Source organism: Nyctibius grandis, chromosome 32 (genome assembly GCF_013368605.1).
Source record: "Nyctibius grandis isolate bNycGra1 chromosome 32, bNycGra1.pri, whole genome shotgun sequence".
Taxonomy (NCBI): domain Eukaryota; kingdom Metazoa; phylum Chordata; class Aves; order Nyctibiiformes; family Nyctibiidae; genus Nyctibius; species Nyctibius grandis.
In genome coordinates, this window is record NC_090689.1 from 5,699,037 (window position 1) to 5,717,351 (window position 18,315).

At 58.5% G+C, this 18,315-nt stretch overlaps 1 protein-coding gene across 2 annotated transcripts; it reads right to left on the reverse strand.

Moving 5' to 3' along the window:
- Positions 1-1,841: 1,841 nt before the first annotated feature.
- TRPM2 (transient receptor potential cation channel subfamily M member 2) lies at positions 1,842-17,437 on the reverse strand. 2 transcript variants are annotated; one of them, XM_068421037.1, is made up of 32 exons: positions 17,243-17,437; positions 16,817-16,902; positions 16,156-16,324; positions 15,511-15,691; positions 14,955-15,121; positions 14,349-14,529; positions 13,751-13,812; positions 13,321-13,521; positions 12,832-12,934; positions 12,471-12,592; positions 11,881-12,231; positions 11,292-11,429; positions 10,483-10,612; positions 10,037-10,182; positions 9,770-9,882; positions 9,452-9,665; positions 8,764-8,882; positions 8,309-8,441; positions 7,994-8,165; positions 7,153-7,336; positions 6,691-6,872; positions 6,408-6,540; positions 6,202-6,289; positions 5,583-5,670; positions 5,003-5,154; positions 4,385-4,461; positions 4,192-4,293; positions 3,835-3,921; positions 3,553-3,658; positions 2,905-3,006; positions 2,224-2,340; positions 1,842-1,967 (listed from the first exon to the last, which is right to left on the reverse strand). In XM_068421037.1, exons 1-32 carry the CDS (start codon positions 17,435-17,437, stop codon positions 1,842-1,844), a joined length of 4,527 nt encoding a protein of 1,508 aa, XP_068277138.1. The 2 variants fall into 2 exon arrangements, with proteins under 2 accessions (XP_068277138.1, XP_068277137.1); XM_068421036.1 differs by having other exon boundaries at positions 10,037-10,275.
- Positions 17,438-18,315: the final 878 nt, after the last annotated feature.

Sequence of the window (18,315 nt, forward strand, 5' to 3'; positions counted from 1 at the left end):
ACCCCCCCCACCCCGCCACCACAGAGTCCCTTGGCGGGGGGGCCCTTACCGGCTCCGCTTCGGTTCAGCTCCAGCTGCTGCTGCGGCTGCGGTGCGCAGCGGCTTGGCTGCGATCGGGCTTGCGGCGGCCCCGGCAGTGAGCGAAGCTCCGTCCCCACCTGTTGCTGCACTGACCCTGGCTGCACAGCCCCTTGTGCGCTCTAATTGAGTGATGCTAATGAGGTTTCAGCAATTCTTCTTAGGCTGTGGGTGCTGCTCGGGGCTGCGGGTCTGGAAGCTTTGTCAGCCGCTGTCAGGCAGGATCGTGTCTCCTCCCCAGCCGTGCCCCGGGGTGGCCCTCCCCACGCCTGTGCTGGCTCTCAGCAGAGCACGGTGATGGGAGACCACGAGCAGACGCTGAGCAGACCAAGAGCAATGGGAGAAGGTGCTGTGCCACCGCCTTGGCACACAGCTTGCTTTCCAGCAGCTCCTCGCATCGACTCCAAACGTGTGAAGTCATCTCTGCAGCCAGTGTTGGGGCCGCAAGCAAAGTGAGTTTGTGCAACAAGATCGGGGGGGAAAGGTGGGACCGCTCAAACTGGGCTCATCCTGGACGTGCGCTCCAAGCACGGCCTCCAGGAATGGCCCCTGGTTTATCAGCCGTAACAGACCACCAGCCTTTAGTTTTTTAATACATGGTTTATTGAGCTGGATTGACTAAATGGCCATCTGACCCACCCCTCCGCCTTGCCAAGCCCCAGTGCTCACTGGTAAAACTGCAGTTGTGCTGTGGTGGCCACCAGTGTGGGAAGAACCGCCCTGGGTGGCCAGTGTGTGACCCATCGGGAGCGGGTGGGGGGGAACAGAAATCCCTTCCTGAGCAGTCCCAGGCATTATGTGCCACTGTGGAGCTGCCCTGGGCTATCAAGAAATGTCTGCTGTGCCTTGTTCTCCTCGTGGCAGGCAACAGAGAAGGTGAGTGAAGGACCCCTTAAGAGCAGAGATGTCTGGGATGGACACACTGACATCCTCTCTGCTGTCCCTCCCTGCCCACGGGACCACAGAGCATGGATCACCTGGGTCCCAGGAAGCTGCCCCTTTCCATCCATGTGCACAAGGGGACGGGGGCAGGCAGGTGACATGAGTTCAGCTACGAGATGGCACTCAGCGTACACATGCAGGATCACATAACGGTATGGGGAGAGGTGGATCTGTGTGGAGCTATGAAACCATAGGTATATAAGCCAAGAGCTGCTCACACCTTTAGAAGTGCTCGATCACAGCTCAGGACCATGTTGTTGGGTCTGAGGCAACCAGAGGTATGGGGACAGCTGTCGCAGGAGTGACTTGCAGGGCAGTCAGGAACTTGAGGTGCAAAAGACCCCAAGCCTTCTGCAGAGCAATCCTCCGGGAGCTGTGGCACTGGAGCTGCCAGGCTGGGAGCAGGGGTGTCCGATGGATAGCCTGGGTGGAGGGGTAGCTGGGGCTGGTGAGTCCCCAGTGCCCACACCAGAGCAAAGAGCAGGAACACCCTGCAGGAGCAGCCCTGTGGCTCTGCTTGGCCCAATCCCTGCACTAGTGCTGTGTCTGATGTGGAAGCACCGATGGACAGGCTGGAGCTGAGCTTGGTGGCTCAGGTGACCGGGATGCTGCGTAGGCACTGCCCAGGCAGCCCCTGCTCCCAGCTGCTGGGGAGGGGACAGTTTTCCTCCCAGAGACCTGCAATGTACAGTCAGAGAGGCAACCGAAGTACCTCGTCTCCTGTAGCTGCCCATGCTCTCACAGGTGAGCTGTGGTAGAGCTGCAGGTCCCAACCAGAACCTGGTCTGGGGCAGCAGAAGCCCTGGCCCATGCTTGAGGACTCAGTAGTAGGCGCCGAGGAGGGTTGAGACCTTGCGCAGGAGCTCCTTGTGGTTGGCGTGCAGGGGGATCCTCTTATCCAGCACCTGCCAGCGGATGCACAGCTCCGGGTCGCAGCCCTGGAGGAACTGGAAGGGGACCAGGAACATCACGTACGTGCTGGTGGCGAGGGGCCATGCCAGCCGTGCTCAACAGCACTTCCAGTCCCCAACCTCCTGCCCTTTCTTTTTGGGGTCCCCCCAGTGCAGTGCCACCCCATGTTCATCCCCATGTTCTTCCTCCACTGCATGCAACTGGAGAAGCCCACTCCTGATGAGGGTGAGCTCTGGGTCTGGAGATCTGGCCTCCCTGCCCCATGCCTGCTGGGAGGCGAGGGGCCCGTACCGAATTCAGCCGCTTCATCTCCACATCGTTCTGGTTGTCGAAGTGCACGCTGATGGCGACTGTCTCGACCCAGGCGTTATCCGTGTTGCGGGGGTCGTCAAGGTACCCCTTGTGTATCTGTGCATGGTGAAGGAGTGGCACATTAGCAGAGCCCTCACCACCTCTCTGAGGGCACTGAGGGGCCCTGAGGGTGGTGGGGCATCACCCCACAGCTCCTCTGTCCCACTGGAGACCAACGCTTTGTTCCCACTGCAGCTGGAGCCACAGGGAGCGACCGCAGCAGGCACAGACACTGGTGTGTGCAGCCCATCCCCGGGGTCCCTGGGCTGCCTCCCAGACCCCTGCGTGGTGCGATGCCCTTACGGTGTGTCTCCACCTCCCGCAGCCATCCTTCCCCAGTAGGAGCAGTGGCCATGGGGTGATGCACCCTGCCCCTGTACCCTGGGGACACCCACATGCCCCTGTGCCACCATGATGTCCACATGTCCCTGTACTGTGGTGACGCTCCCATGTGCTTGGACCGCTGGGACACCTGCATGCCCCTGTACCGGGGTGATGGCTGCATGCCCTGTGCCGCTGGGACACCCATGTGCCCCCATACTGCCATGACCCCTGTGTGCCCCTGTACTGGGGTGATGCCTGCATGCCCCCATACCGCTAGGACACCTGCGTGCTCCCCACCTCAGTGCCTTGTTTCAGCAAGTTCTGGAATTGGGGCCAGAACTCCCGGCGCAGGATCCACTTGAGCTTCAGTGGCAGCATCTCGCCTGGTTCCAGTGACCCCTGCACCAAAGCAGATGTCAGCCATGGGGCCTGCCCTCAGCCCAGCCTCCCTCACTGCCACCAGCTTGGCCATTGGGTGGTTGCCACCAAGGCAGAAGATGCCACAAGCTCTGGTGGGGGGAGCAAACAGCAGTGGTGCCTCCGTCCCTCCCTCTCCTTCCTGAAGTCCTCAGCTGTGCCCAAGCATGTGTCTGAGTTTGCCTGATTTGATGTCTGGACATCTCTGTCAAAGGACGCTATGCCAATGGCTTATGTCATGAAGGACACGTGACAAGTGAAGACATGGAGGAGAAGGAGGAGGAGGAGGAGGAGGAGGAAGGCGAAGCAGGAGACAGGGGGTCATGGTGGGTGGGGGTGTGTAGCCTCACTGCTGCTCCCCCAGCACTCTTGGCAGCACAGCCCCTCACTCGGGTGCTCTGCGGGAGGGGCAGAGGTGCCTCTTCGGACAAAGCCATGACACCCATCTGTGTTTCTCTCTTTTCCACAGGGCAGCCAGCCCCATCTCCCCAGACCCTTCTGCACCAGCTGGTTTCCACCAGCTCTTACCCCAGGCAGAGCCCAGACATCCGACAGTGGGTACTGGGCTACAAGGACTTCCAGCATCTTCTTCAGGCTCTTCCTTATGATGGACCCATCCAAATTCCTCCTCCAGCTGTGAGAGAGGCCGCTGTTATGCTGCAGCTGGGCTCAGCTCCCCCTGCCCAGCAGTGGTTGAATGGGCAGCAGTGGGCTTTGCCAGGTCCCAGGCTCTCCAAGATTGGCTTTGTGCCCCCTTTTCCATTCCACCTCCTGGAGCAAGGACACCTCTGTGTGTCCCCACGCACTCACCGGGTCACAACGGGGTGCAGGGCATGGTTAGGCCCAAAGCAGTGCAGCCTCCCGCGGCCTTGCAGCCCCGTCCTGCCCATGGGGTTCCTGGCAGGGAGAGAGCGAGCGGGCTGGGACGGCGGCGGGGTCCCTCTGCGTACCCCGTCACGCTGACCAAAGCCCTGTACAGCTTCCCCAAATTCCCCACCACCGCACTGCACCTCTTCTGGGGTGCTGGGTTTTTTGGGGGGAGGACAGCCCTGAGGACGATGCGTGCCATTATCGCTACCCCACCATGACCCACAGGGCAGCGGGAAGCCCCCCCTGGATTCTCTGTCTCCCACGGAGCCCGTCTGCCCCCGTGGTGGATGCACTCACAGCGGCAGCCCATCCTGCACGGCGTAGAGGCCGTGGAAGCTCTGCCGGTCGATCAGCCCGTCCATGCTGTTGTAGTTGATCTTCAGGAGAGACTCCAAGGAGCTGGGGAGTGGGAGGCAGCCCGTCAGGGAGGGCTGGCTGTGCTGCCCCGGGGAAGGGGCAGAGGGGTGGGGAGTCACAGGGGGACACGCACGGGCTGAACGGGTCCTGCACAGCCATGTCCTTGTGGTCGGCTGAGTAGGTGGGAGGGTCGTAGAGTGGGAAGTCCACCTGCAGAGCACATGGCTGTGTCAGATCCCCCTTGCGTCCCTGCTCTGGTGGTGGGCAGGGACTGGGACCCCTGGGGACAGTTTCTGCCCCAGTCCCTTCCTCTGCCCAGCTCGTGGCACCATTCCCCAAGGCACGTAGGGCTCCGGGCCCTGCTCAGGGTCTGAGCTCAGGGTCTCAGCTGGAGGGTTGGTGTCTCTCACTCATGCCCCCGTGGAAGCCAGATCCTGTCCCTGCCCCTGAGCCAGCCCTGATTCAGGAAGTGTGGAGGCAGGTGTTTGTCCCCTCTGTCTCCCAACCGAGCATCCCCAGGCACCCCTAGCACTGCAGGTCCCAGCAGGAACGATGCCCGTTCACCTCTCCTTCTCCCTGAAGGGCCTCGGAGCAGCTGCTCCAGGAAGCCATTTGTCCTAGGGCTGGGAAAACAGGAGCTCCCAAGTGTGACACAGGTGCGACGATGAGTCTGTTCCTCTTCCCACCACCACCAGGATCTGCCCCACAGCCCGCCCCCCCCAGCCCCGCTGCCCAGGGTCACAGCTCCTACCTCCCAGGGCACCTTCTCGTCCGGCACAGGGAAGCGGTGGGTGTGAGACCCTGGGTACAGGAGGTGTCGGGCAAGCACATGGTACGGGGGCTGGCTCTCCTCTGGTTTCCCCTCCCGGTCAATGTCTTTCATCTCCGAGGCTTTGCTGGAGCCTGCGAGGCAGACACAGACAGCGAGGCCCCGCAGAGCAGGGTGCTGAGTCTGGTGCTGCAGACCACGGCTCTGCTGAGGGGGCTGGCTGAGTCTCTCCGTGGGGATGCTGATGTCCCCTGGGGGCTTGGCCCCCGGCATCCCTTCCAGCAGGCCCCGGAGGAAGTGCCCCGAGGATGCTGCAGTGGAAAGCCTCAGCCATGGGCTCTGGGGAGGGCTCTGGAGTGGAGGGTGGGAATGGCTGCAGCAGGAGCTGGATGGTCTCGCAGAGCTCCCAGAGCTCCCTGGGCCAAAGGAGCCTCTGCCTCTGCCTTGCTGCTTAACAGAGGGGTATGAGGAGCTGCTCAGCCCTGCTCTGCAGCCCCGCAGGGGCCAGTATGGGACGCCAGGTTTCCCCGGTGCTGCTGAGGTGGAGACGGGCTCCGCTTACCCACGGGTGGCACGTCCTCGCCTGAGCCAAAGCCATTGCCCTGCAGCGCCTGCATTATCCACCTCAGGGCCTGGGCACTCTGATGTACCTGCGTGGGACAGGAGGAGAGGGTCAGCCCTCCCGGACCCCAGCTGTCCCCCGGGCTCCCTTGCTTGAGTACTGTAGGATACAGCCCTGGCAGGAGGCACTGCTGCCCTGGGCTCCTGGCTGCTCACCCCCAGGGCACCAATGATCTTTGCTGTGCCCTGATGCTTGGCTTGGAAAGCCACCTCCAGGGAAACATTTGTTTCAAAGCAGGTGGAAATGGAAGTGGAAACTGCTGCCATGCTGTGGCTGTCTCAGAGAGGAGATGCCAGGGCCCAATCCTGCTCCCTGGGCACCTCACTGTTTGTGGAGGGTGTGGAATAGCTTCACAGGCAGGGGGGGAGAGAGTCTCACATCTCCAGAAGGTCTGGAGGGTCCTCTCAAGCCAAGGAGAAGAGCTGGGTCAGATCTAACTGCTTGGGTGACCAGTGGAGGCAAGGGCTCATCCCACCACTTCCCACCTTCATCCTGTTCACTTTGGAGTCAAACAGAACATTTCCCATAATCTTAGGTAGTTGCTCAGCTTTTGCCTCACCTGATCTTCCAGAGAGACCAGTCTCTGCTCCACCAGCCCCGTCCTCTTCACCCGGTCCAAGTCCAGCAGCTCTGCCAATACGTCAACCCTGGAGGGACAGTGAAGAGAGGAACCCTCTCAGTGGCCACCCCTGCACTAATCCCAGCTCTTCCCTGTCCAGGACACTGGAGGACGGAAGGACGTCCCTGTCTCAGGAGTGCTGGTACCTCTGTGCAATGTCTCGGATCTTCTGCTCTGTGTTCTGCTTCTCCTGGCACTGCTGGTGCTGCAGGTAGTTCTCCTTCAGGTACATCTCCCAAGAGAGGAGGGCAGCTTCTTCATTCTTCTCCAGCTTCTCTTCTGCCAGAGGAAGAAGACAGCAGTGCTGTCAGATCCCTGGGCATCCCAAACCCTGGTACTGCAGCCGAGATGACAGGCCTCGTGCCTCAGTGCACGGTGCCATGCCCCGGGGAGGGGGCCAAGGGCAGGAAGGGAGATGCTGGTCCTCACTGAGCTGTTTGTGGCGCATGGCTGGCCTGCGGAGCAAGCCTCGCTGGACCAGGATCTGCAGGTGGTTGAGGAGGATGAAGGGTGGAGGCGCGGGCGGGCGGCCGTGATACTCCTTGATCAGGTTGTGCCGCTGGAACTTCCAGATCTGGTCTGTGTGCTCCTGGACCTGCTGGAAGGTGTAGCTGGGGCAGAGCCCAGGTGTCAGCCGTGCCGTGGGGATGAGGGGGCACGTCGTGTCTGCATGGTGCCCCAGCTACTATCCATCTCCTTGATCAGCCCTGGCCTGCACCCGCTACTTCCACCATATCTATAACCTCCCCAAAGCACCCCTGTGCTCTGGTCAGCATGTGCCCCAGGACCCTTCTTGCGCTTTCTCGCTGTGTGGTGCCCTGGACATGGCCAAGCCTGCAAGCAAAGCCAGCTCGATTCACTGTCAGGACCATGGGGCCAGGTCAAACTCACTTGAACATGGCGATGAGGAGGTTGAGGAGGAGAATGTTGGTGAAGAGCAGGTACAGGCACAGTAAGATGACCGTCAGCCACTCTGGGAAGATGGGTTTCTTGTTGTCCTCATTTGTCTCCGGGCACTTGGGCTTGTAGGGGTCGGTCCCATTGGGGCTGCACTGGTCAATGTTGAAGTTGACCCCTGCAAGAAATCACGGCAGGACTCCGCTGCAGCCAAACCTCATGGTGTCCCAGGGAGCACGTTGTGCTCTCTGAAAGTGGCCAGCATCAAGGGAGCTTAGCACCAGGCAGGGATTTGACCTCGATCTGCATCATCCCAGGTGCTCTGCTCACTGCTACCAGCTTTGCTGCTGTGGCACGGAGCTGGATCAACTCATGCTCCTGTGCTTTTGCTGGCATGCTCTCTCGACCGCTTGGGCAGGTGCAGTCCCTGGGTTTGCATCGGTGGCAACGCTTCCACCATCCAACTTAGCCATTGGAACGGGCTGCCCAGGGAGGTGGTGGAGTCACCATCTCTGGAGGTGTTTAAGAAAAGACGGACATGGCACTTAGTGCCATGGTCTAGATGACATGGTGGTGTCAGGGCAACGGTTGGACTTGATGATCCCAGAGGTCTCTTCCAACCTGGCTGATTCTGTGCCAGAGCAGGGCTCCATCCCCACGCCCTGTCATTGGTCCCTTCTGGCCTTATGTTGCACTTGGAGAGGAGCCCTGTGCAGGACTTCCATGGGCCAACACGGCGGGAGCTAGGCAGACTGCAGCATGAGCTTGGTGCCCCTCAGCCTTGTCGCAGCCACCCTGCTCATGCCACGTGTTGTCACAGGCTGGTGTCCCTTACCATCGATGTAGGAGGGAATCTGCCCAAAGATGGTCAGGTAGGAGTGGTAGACCACGCCACGGAAAAGCCACTCCACGCGTTCCTCGTTGTGGATCAGGATGGCCTGCTTGGCAACTCCAAAGGACACCACCCACACTGCTAGCAGGAAGAGGAAGAAGAAGACATCCTTCATCTGCAAAGACAGAGGGGAAGCAAAAATTGTGTCCTGGAGCAAACCCCGCTTCAGGATAGAATAACATGGGTGGCACATCTATCCCATGCAGGCATCCCGCTGCTCTAGCTGATCACCCGGTCAGGATGGAGGGGAGCTCTCACCATGCGCTTCACAATGATGATCTTGGGCCCCAGCGTTTTACTGACTGTGAAAATGTGCATCAGACGCAGGCAGAAAATGATAAAAGCCAGCGACAGTATGATGCGCCCGGGATATAAAGTTGATGGGATGAGCCTGGGCACAGAAGAGAGGAAACATCTCAGAGCCACCAGTGGGTTTTTTTTTTTCTGATCTCACAGCATTACATTTCTGCAATATCAAGTGAGCTTCCCCAGAGTGCTGGGTGAGAGTTGTGGCATGACAAAACATCTCTCCTAAAAGCAGCTGAAAACAGAGGCAAATCGGTCAGAATTAATCACATGGCCACAAAAATCTTCATTGGCCTTTGGAAGAAGAAATTGCAATTAAAAACCCTGCCCAAGTCTCACACTAGTTTTGTAGCCTCCAGCTGTGGCTTGAGCCTGCGCGCTGCTGGGCAAGTGTCTCTGCAACTCACCTGCAAGTCAGCCCTGTGATGAAGACCAGGATGGCGCAGATATCCAACTTATTCCAGAAGTCCTTGAAGTACAGGGAAGCCATTTTCACAACCCCAAACCCATCTGGATCATACAACAGCTGTTGGGAAGAGAAGAGGGGTTGGTATTTCAGTGAAAGCCTTGTAAGATACTCACGTGCCTTGTAAAGGGGACCGCGCAGACCTGCTGGCCATCACTGGACCCCTCTTGCTTACCCGAAGTTAACCTGAGCCTACAGAGTTTCCTATAGGGGCATGGAAGGAGCATGGGGAGAGATACGTGAGACATGGGGCTCTTTAGTCTGGTGAAGAAAGGTACTGAGATGTTGAAGCAACAACTGAAAGAAATCAAATGTCAAGCAAAGCCTGGAAATGCTTCTGGGAATAAATGCCCAAGGAAGGAGGTGGTCCCTCCATCTCCTGACGTTTTCAGCTCAAAACAGCATGTCTTTCTGCAAGTACCCAGGGCCAGGCCAGAGGCAGCTGAGGAGATTCTCTGGCCTCAGAGACAGAGGGATCAGGCAGTCCCTTGTGCTGGGACCTCTCTGAATGGATGGTGACAGGAGAAGCAGCATGGGAACGTGAGCTACGCAGGACCTTCCAGGAGCACCCAGAGGGGTATCTCTCCCTCCTCTCACCTCCTCCCAGACTTGCTCTGCCTGCCCCGTACCTGGCGGGTCTCCTCACACACCAGGGAGAAGAGCCAGAAGTAGACGAGGTACTCCCGCCAGGATGGCAAAGGCTGGAAGTCAACCATCAGGACGTAGGCGAAGAGCAGGAGGAAGGTGAAGTAAGAGAGGATGTTCATGTGGAAGATGACGACAGGTGCCGTGAAGAAGGCTCGGAGGCGTGTCAGGCAGCCCGTGTGCTGCAGCCTCTTCTCCCTGCAGGAAGCAGGGTGGAAGCAGGGCTCAGCTGCCCAAGGAGATGCCATGGCACCTTCTCCTAGCCAGCCTTGGTGCACGCGTGCCCTGGCTGCAAGAAGTACCTGAAGGTGATGAGGTTGGTGTAGAGAAGTGGGAAGAACAGCATGCACGTGATCACCTGCCAAAGCCCATTGTCCACGCACATCTTCCCCCACCAGACTTTGGTTAGAAAGGCCTGTGAATCGGGAGGAAGAGGAGCACTGGTTACAGAAGCCCCCCTCATCAGAGCAGGGCTGCAGGGGAGAGCCCCACCACTGACAACAAGGAACCCTGGATCTGGGGCAGGGGACACTTGGGCACTTCGCCAAACATCACTGCTTGAAACCCACCTGGACACCCCCATGGGACACAAAATTCATGTTCTTGGCCTCCAACGCCAACTGCAGACAGGTTGTCTTCCCCCAGGCATCAGAGACACGGGTGAGGAGCTTCTGGGCTCTTTCTTCGTCCTTGCGGTAGCAGTCTGTGAACACACCTGGCCAGGCAGGGACCAGGGAGACGAGGCTGAGCTCTGGGGCCAGCTTGGTGCTCAGCAAGGCACCTGCAGAGTCACCCTTTGCAGCAGGATCTGGACACTGCACCATGCAGTGGCAGCCTCTGCGCTCCCACCACTACCCGGGCACAGCCCTCGCAGCACCCTGACCCCAGCTGTGATGAGGGGACCCTGTTTGACACCACCCACCCCACCCATCACCCCCAGACACCTCCTGGGCACAGCTAGCCAGCCCCGCAGGGCGTGAGAGCAGTTCTGGGTTGCTGGTTCCCTCGCACTCACCGATCGCCTTGTGCTCATACTGCTCGGCCAGGGCCAGCATGTCATCCGTGGTGTCGGTGTCTTCCTCCTCCTTGGCGAGCTCCTTCAGGATTTTGCTGCAGGCCAGCGCGGCCACCATGCAGTCCTGGCTCTGGAGCAGAAGAGGCCAGAGAGTGTGGGGCTCTGCGCCCTGTCCTGCAAGTCCCAGCAGTCCTGCCAAGCCCTTCACGGCTCCCACGGGAGGGAAGGAGGGTGTCCCAGGCAGACTGCTGCTCAGGATGGAGAGCTTGGCGTGACAAGGGCTGAGCCATGCTCCCCTCTGGGTGCAGGGGCAGTAGGTGCCACGGGGAATCTGGGGACACCCCTGCTTTCCTAGTGGGAAGTTTTGGGTGACGGGACAGTGTGACTCCACGGCTCTGCATGGCTTGCTCACCATGCCACCAGCCATACTGCCTCTTGCCCAGAGGATGCTGTTTATGGGTGGAAGCCTTCTCCACCCCAGCTGCCATGCCCGTGTGTCCTGCCTGCGGTGTGCTGAGCCCTCTCTCAGCCTTTGCAAGGAAGAGCACACTTCTGGCCCAGCACATCACCTCTGCCCACAGCGTACGTTTTGGTTGGGAAGGGAGGGATCTGGCACCATGATGTGTGTCTGGGGATGAGCATCAAGTGTCCACAGGCTCACTAGCTGGATCCCATTTTGCTGGGGGTCACCATGGGCCAGCTCGCCTGCTGTCCCAAATGCCAGCCGATGCAATCTTTCCTCCTGAGGCTGGGAGGTTTGGCTCCATCTGAGCCTCTCAGCTAGGACCGACAGCTCTGGGCTGCGATACCTGGGCCCAGATGATTTCTGCCAGCTCCTTGCGGTTCTGGACCACAGCCCAGATAAGCAGGTCACGGACTGGGTCCATGGTGAAGGTGGCTCGGCCGGCAGAGCGCTTGTAGAGGGACCGGAGACTTGACCCCTGAACCTGCAAGGCATGAAATGGACAGATGTATTCCCCTGCCAAGAGGCTGCAGAGAGCAGACAGCCCCTCAGCACAAAGCCACCCCTGAAGCCTGGGTGCCTGCCTCCACCACCCATGGAAGGGCCTTTGCTGCAAGTAGTGGGGTGACCAAGAGTGGACTCATCCTGGAAATGCCACTTTTTCTAGGGCCAGGATCATGTGGAGATGTGCCCAGCCTGTCCCATGTACCCATCCCACTGGGTCCTGCCCACCAGAGCCACACAGCCACATGTGCTGTGGGTGTAGGGAGTCACACCTTGAGTGTGGGGCAGATGACTTGGGCAGGGCTTTAAGGGACTTGAAGTGGGATTTTTGAGCAGGACAGAAACCCTGCTGCAAGCTCCAGGACAGTTTCTTGAGCCAGCGTCCCCCTCCCTAACACAACCCTGGCACCACGTAACCTGGAGATGCGTACGTTCAGCTTGATGTGTGGGATGGGGATGGACAGCCGGGGCCGCTCTGTGTGCTTGGGCTTGGGGTAGAGAGGCTGTGTGGAGCAGCCCAGGAGCTCTCGCAGCACCTGGGAGACGTGGTGCAGTTGGATCCTTGGCATTTTGGAGCCAGCTGTGTGCTCTCTCTCCTCCAGCAGGACCTTCTGCAGCTTGCTGTGGAACAGGCAGGATGGTGCCACGTTGTCGTAGAGGTAAACCAGGGTGTCCCAGGTAACAAACTCCTTGAGACGCACTCCCTGCTCCAGGAACAGCTTCACAAACTCTGGCTTGTTGGAGATCAGGGCAGCTGCCATCATGGGGTGGAGATCTGTGGGCTGGCAGGCCAGAGGCAGAGGTGTGCTTACCTCTGCTTTGGATCTTTGAGCGGTCTTTTGAAAGACAGGACAGATTAAGAGCCTCTGGCAATGTGGTGGGAGTTTAGGGTCCAAAAGAAATGCCCTCAAAAACTCTCCCCAGACAAGGAGGTGAGCTGTGCCCTCAATATCCACAGTCCTCAAGTGGGACCTGAAAAGCTGTAAGCCTGACCAGACAAGCAGCACAGGTACTGCCTTACCTTCCACTCATGGTTGTCCGTGAAGATCTCACTCCGCGCAATGTCCACCCTGTTCCAGGCCACAGCTAACTTCAGCTGGTGGTCCCAGTTCTCATGACCGAAGTGGTCCTGGTTTCGGGATGCTGCATGCAAAGTGCATGTGTTAGAACAGAGGATCATTTACACAGCGAGAAGACACCACCTGGAAGCCCCTGTGGAGGCCTGGCCCTTTGGGAGAAACACCATTCCACAATCAGCTCAGCATCACAAGGTTTGGGGACCCCTTTAGTGACCCCATAAGTCAAGCAGCTGCAGAAGGTGACTCGTGACCCCCATCCCATTCATCTCTCCCCATCCCTCCAAGCAGCTCCCTACCCCTCACCTTTGAACAGGGCCTGGAGGATGGCCACATCCACGTCCTGCTGGCCATATTTGCCCTCTCTGAAAATGGTCAGGAGCTGCCGGCTCCGCACTATGTCTTGGATCTACAAGGAGAGCCACAGGCAAGCAATCACCAACAGCATCTCTTCCCTGCCGCTTCCCGCAGCCCCCTGTCCTGCGTGGGACAAATCCTTGCTCCCCTTGAGTTGCCTGCAGACCCCCTGTGCTGTGTCTCCCAGCCCAGCTGGGGCTGATCCCAAATGGTACCTGTCTGCCCAAAGGGAGCAGGCAGTGGAGGAGCACAGCTCGAGCCCTTGGAACTGCCCACCAGGACAATGCTGAGCATAGCTGGGGGTAGATGAATGGTCGGCAGAAGATAAGCGTCAAACTTCACGTTGGGATCCTTGCTGCTCATGGGCAAGGACCCGTGGGGACCCCTTTAATCTCCACAAGCTCAGCGAGGGGAGCTGTTTGCCTGCAAGAGGCCCACCTTCTTGGTCCACTCCACCAGCTTGCCCTCAGTGAAGAGCTCATAGGTGTCGTGGAAGAGCACGCTCAGCTTCTTCTGGATCAGGGCAATAGTTATCTTGGGCACAGGCAGGCTGGCCACCTGTGCAATGACATCAGCCACACGCCCAGACCCTTCCACAATCACACAGGGGGTCCCGTTGGTGATGGTGTTGTAGATGGTCTGCAACAGAGTAGGGAGGCTGGTCCTGATCCCACCCAGAGGCCAGCAGGCCGTCTCTGAGCCTGAGACCCACGCCGCTGCTCTGCAGCTCTCCCGTCCAGCTGCGCTTCAGCTAGCATGGCACCATGCTCGCACCGACACCGGAGAGCAGCACCCCGGGCAAGGAGCTGCCCATTCCCACCACCCGCCCTCTCAGCTCTACTGGGAGCAGGCAGGAGCAGCTCCTTACATCGAGTGTCCCAGGGCCTCCTTCCAGCACCACGCACACGATGGGGATCTTGATGGCAACGCCTGCAGGGAAGCAGAGCCCAGGGTCACCTCCCTGTGGGACAGCCCCCCTCCCATGCAGCTGAACGTGGTCCCCTCTGAGCGGTGGGGTGTGAAAGGCAAGGTGGGAGCACTGCCTGCCTCACGCCAGGCTCCAGGACCATCTCCTGGCAGTCAAGCTGCTGCAGCATGTGTGTGCACGTGTTAGAATAGGAGATAATTTGCACAGTGAGAAGATACCACCTGGAAGCCCTCTTGGAGGCCTGGCCCTTTGGGAGAAACATGTCTCCCCGATCAGCTCAGCATCACAAGGCTTGGTGACCGCTTTGGTGACCCCATAAGTCAAGCAGCTGGCAGAGAAAGACTCCTTGATGTGTGTCACCGAGGAAGCAGGCTCCACATTTATCACAACAATCCTCTCAAACCCCCTGCTTGGATCCTCCAGGGAAGCCACAGCCTCCCCTCTCACCAGAGGCCAGGATGGGCACCCCTTACCAACAGATGTCCCATCCCACCTTGTGCTCTCCCCTGCCTCAGGCCTGGCTATGTGTTGCCATTACCTCCTTTCACCTTGGTCTGCTCAGAAATGAACTTCTCCAGCCTGGTCCTCAGGGGGATTTCCACTCCATACTTCCCATGGGTCCCATCGTCCACTAGTATGAAGTGGGAGTGGTTGCTGTCCAGGCATGACAGGCTGCCCTGGTTCTCCTCATCCATTATGTACTCAGCTGGAAAGCCACCCTGTAAGGTGCAGGAGGGGATCTGGAAAAAGCCTGTCAGGGCTGCAGAGGAGCACCAGATGCCCAAAGCAACCAGCATGTGGGACAGGCACAGGCCAGCACTCGGGGACAGTCTGGCCAAACAGCTGTCCCTGCCCTCCCTGCAGTCCTCACATCAGCCTTGCCCCATGCTGCTCTGTCTCTGCTCCACCTGCCCTCACACCCACAATAGTCCTCCCAGGAGAAGCACAGCACCTATGCAAGACAATGGTAGGGTAGAGGGGCTTCTCAGCAAATGTCACTCCTTCTGGTGCATCTGGGTTTTGCCAGGGCTGCCAGCCACAGGCACATCTTGAAGCACCCGTTCCCACCATGGTCCTTGGCAGGACTTCCCCGGCAGTCCAGGCATAGACAAAGCGAACGCATCTCCCACTCTGCCTGGCTCACCATGGGGCAGACGAGGCTCTCCCGGTTGTACACGGTCCCCCAGGTGGCTATGCCAACGGTGACAATCTCACCCTCCTTGTGGCTGCAGCTCAGGATGAAGTCTCGCACTGCCTCTCCCACCTGTTTCATCACACCAGTGTGGGACCCCCCTGTGATGATCCAGGCCCCTGGGGGTCAGAGAGGGGCTTGGGAAGGGAGAGGCTCTGCTCACAGCAGTCTCCTAGCATCCCCCTATATGGCTGCAGGAACACCTGGTCCTCAGACATGCTCCATCCCCCAGAAGATGTCTTCCCTGCCCACTACATCAAGCCCTGGCTGCACAGGAGATGCCTTCTTCAGCACAGTGTTGCATCTCTCCGTCCAGCTCCCTGTGAGCCTGTTTGCAGTGACTGAGCAAGAACAGTCCATCCCTGGTGGTGGCAGTCCAGACAGGGACCTACAGGTCACCTGGGTCAGCTCAGCATCTCCACAGCAGCCCAACTCACTGAACCTGGCATGGCCAGATGACAGGCCCCTCTCCCGCTGCAATGGCACGGAGAGCCTCTGCATCTCTTACCAGTGGTCTGGGCCACTTTGACTAGCCCTTGCCGGAAGATGTTCTTCAGTCTTGGCTTCATGACGAAGTTTTTGGCTCCACCAGTGACTGAGATGAGGAGGTTGGGTGCATCAAGGCCCCAGTGCTGTGTCATGAGGTGGTAAATGACCCGTGGAGGGGTATCCGAGGAGACGCGCACATACTGCAAAAAGGGAGCATACACGTGTTTTGGGTAAAAGAAACAGGGTCAGGGCAACAGGGCGCCTCCACCACAATTTCTCATGTCCCAGCAAAGAACCAGGGGCTTCCCACACCATTTCCCAGCAGAGTCCTGTTGCTGCTGCCCCAGGTCTTTGTGCAAGACCCTGTTCCCATTCGCTTCCCTGGGACCAAGCATGCCCAAGACAAACCTAAGGAGAAGGACATGGAACAGCTACTCCTTGAAGCATGGGCCTCACAGCATGAAGACCAGTCTCCTGGTTTCAGAAAGGGACTAGGTACAGGGCTGGGAAGGAGGAGGGATCCTGTCCCACCCCCATTCCTCTGCTGGTGTCAGTGGTGCCTTTGGGGCATTTCCACACTTGCCCAACCTACTTGCATTTCATCTGCCGTGGCAAGACCTGAACACTGGCTTCCCATGCACCACAGGCATGAAAAACAGATCACCTTCCCCATCTTCTGTCCCAGGCCTGTGAAGTGGATATCACCGAAGGCATCTGTTGGCATTTCCTGGATGTGCCTGCTGGGGTCCCATTCCTTCCCCAGGAAGATGGGAGGTTTGGCAGCATCTTCCAGGTGCTGTTCCCTGAGATAGCCGCACTCGCACACAATCCTCCTGAAACACACACCACCAACTTTGCCAAAAACAACCTAAACCCAAAAGGCAAAGCCCAGCCGGCCCACTCGCCTCAGCCCACGCAGGAGGTGTTGGCGTTCTCATCAAGAACACCACAGGCACTGACATCTCCCACCCAGCTCATCCTCCAGCTCAGAACTTGTGCAGAAACAAAGGCGTTGTTTGGGGGGAAATTTAGTAAAAAATTGATATTTCCACCTGTAGAGGTTTAGGACAGAAATATTAAGGTTGCTCTGGATGAAGTATGGATGGAAACATGCAAAAGCATTGGAAAGGTTCCTCACTGGGACATGGGATATCAGCCGTGTGGTGACACACAGCAAGATGAAGAACCAGCCAAAAGGGAATTTGTGAATCCCCTTGACACCAGCTCCCTTGACAGAAAGGTGGGATTTTCTGGTGCTGTGGCTTTGTCACCAAACACTCCTGCTTCCCTGGCAGGGGAGGGGAATGAAGGGCCCTCTGACTTACCCAGAATCTGATGTCTGGGAGCTTTCCACAAAGTAGGTGCACTCTTTCTTCCGGATATTTTCAGGAATCCACGAGATGAGATTTTCCTGAGGGAGCAGGAAAAGCAGCGAGGAGTCAGGGTTTCTGCAAAGGGCCAGAAGTTATGCCAGGGGCCAGACACCCTGGTGCTTGGAGCATATCTGGGTGCTTCTTTGGATGTGAAGGAAGAAAGCACCATCACTATCAGCAAGGACAAAGCCAGTTGTGCTCCAAGGAGAGGAGATATGAATGCTGGACATGCACCTCAGATGTTCAAGGTTTTTCTATCTGTCCCTAAAACTAAGGTGATCTGTTAATGCTCCCACTAATGAGTCACCAGATAACTCATTAATGCCCTTCCATCATGTGTGTCCAACCACTCCCTCTTCTAGCACCTCCTGAACTTGCCTTTTCATTGCTGCCGGTGGGGAAATGTGCCTTCCGCCTGCTCTTGGAGACACTGCTGCTGCTCCGATGGAGGTTGGGGACCACCTCGAAGTCACTCATCTTCCTGGGGTGTGTGGCGGGGTCGTCTCCTCTCTCGGGGCACACCTTGTTCAGTTCTGAGGGGAGCACCTTGGTGCGCCGGCCACGCATGGCCATGGCTGCTGTGTCTTGCCCTGCTTGGCCTCCTCTCTCCTGTTCCTAGGCTGGGAGGTCCAGAACATCTCCATCCTGACCACAGCAGAAAAGAAGAAGGATACCTGGACTTAAAGCACTGGGTTGCCCTGTCCATCATTCCCTGGGTGGACAGACGTCCACGGGAAACCTGCTGGCCCCTCGCCATGGTCCTGACACCATGTGGGTGGTGAACCAGCCTCAGCAAGCACCATGCTGCCCCAGGCAGCCTGTCAGCCTCCGAAAATGGACCCCACCATGCTCTGCCTGCCAGCACAGCTGCTGCCCTGCCTGCTCCGCTGCCTGGCCATCCCCCAGCCCGCAGCTCTCCTCCCTTGCTCTCCGCTGCAGGCAGACGGGATATTTCTGGCAGCAGGGAGAGCAGAAACCAGGTCTCTTGTGTGAGCAACCCAAGCACAGCCCTGCGTGGAAAAAGCTCTATCAACACGTTGGCTGCAGAGACAGAGCACTCCGCCGTAGCGGGGGGTCTTGTTCCCCCTGCAAAGGTCCCCTGAGAGCCCGGAGCTAAAACCGAGGTGCACACAGGCACGCTGCATAGCGGGGGCTGCAAAACTCCTGAGCCCCCCCAAACGCTCACAGCCCGCGTTGCTGAGCTCCTGAACTGCTGAGAGTGGGGAGCTGCTGGAGCAAGGATGGAAAAGCTCCTGGGTATCTCTGGAGCCCAAAGGGGAACGGTGGCCTCTCAGGGGAGCTGTGATTAGGTAATGAAGGAAGCACAGCACTCAGGTAAGGTGCCAGTGAAGCTGTGGGGTCAGCAGGCTTGTGTTTCAGGAGGATTTTGGCTGCCTTTCTGCAAGCCAAACTCTGCATCACACCCAAGGGTGGGGAGCCCTTAGAGGGGA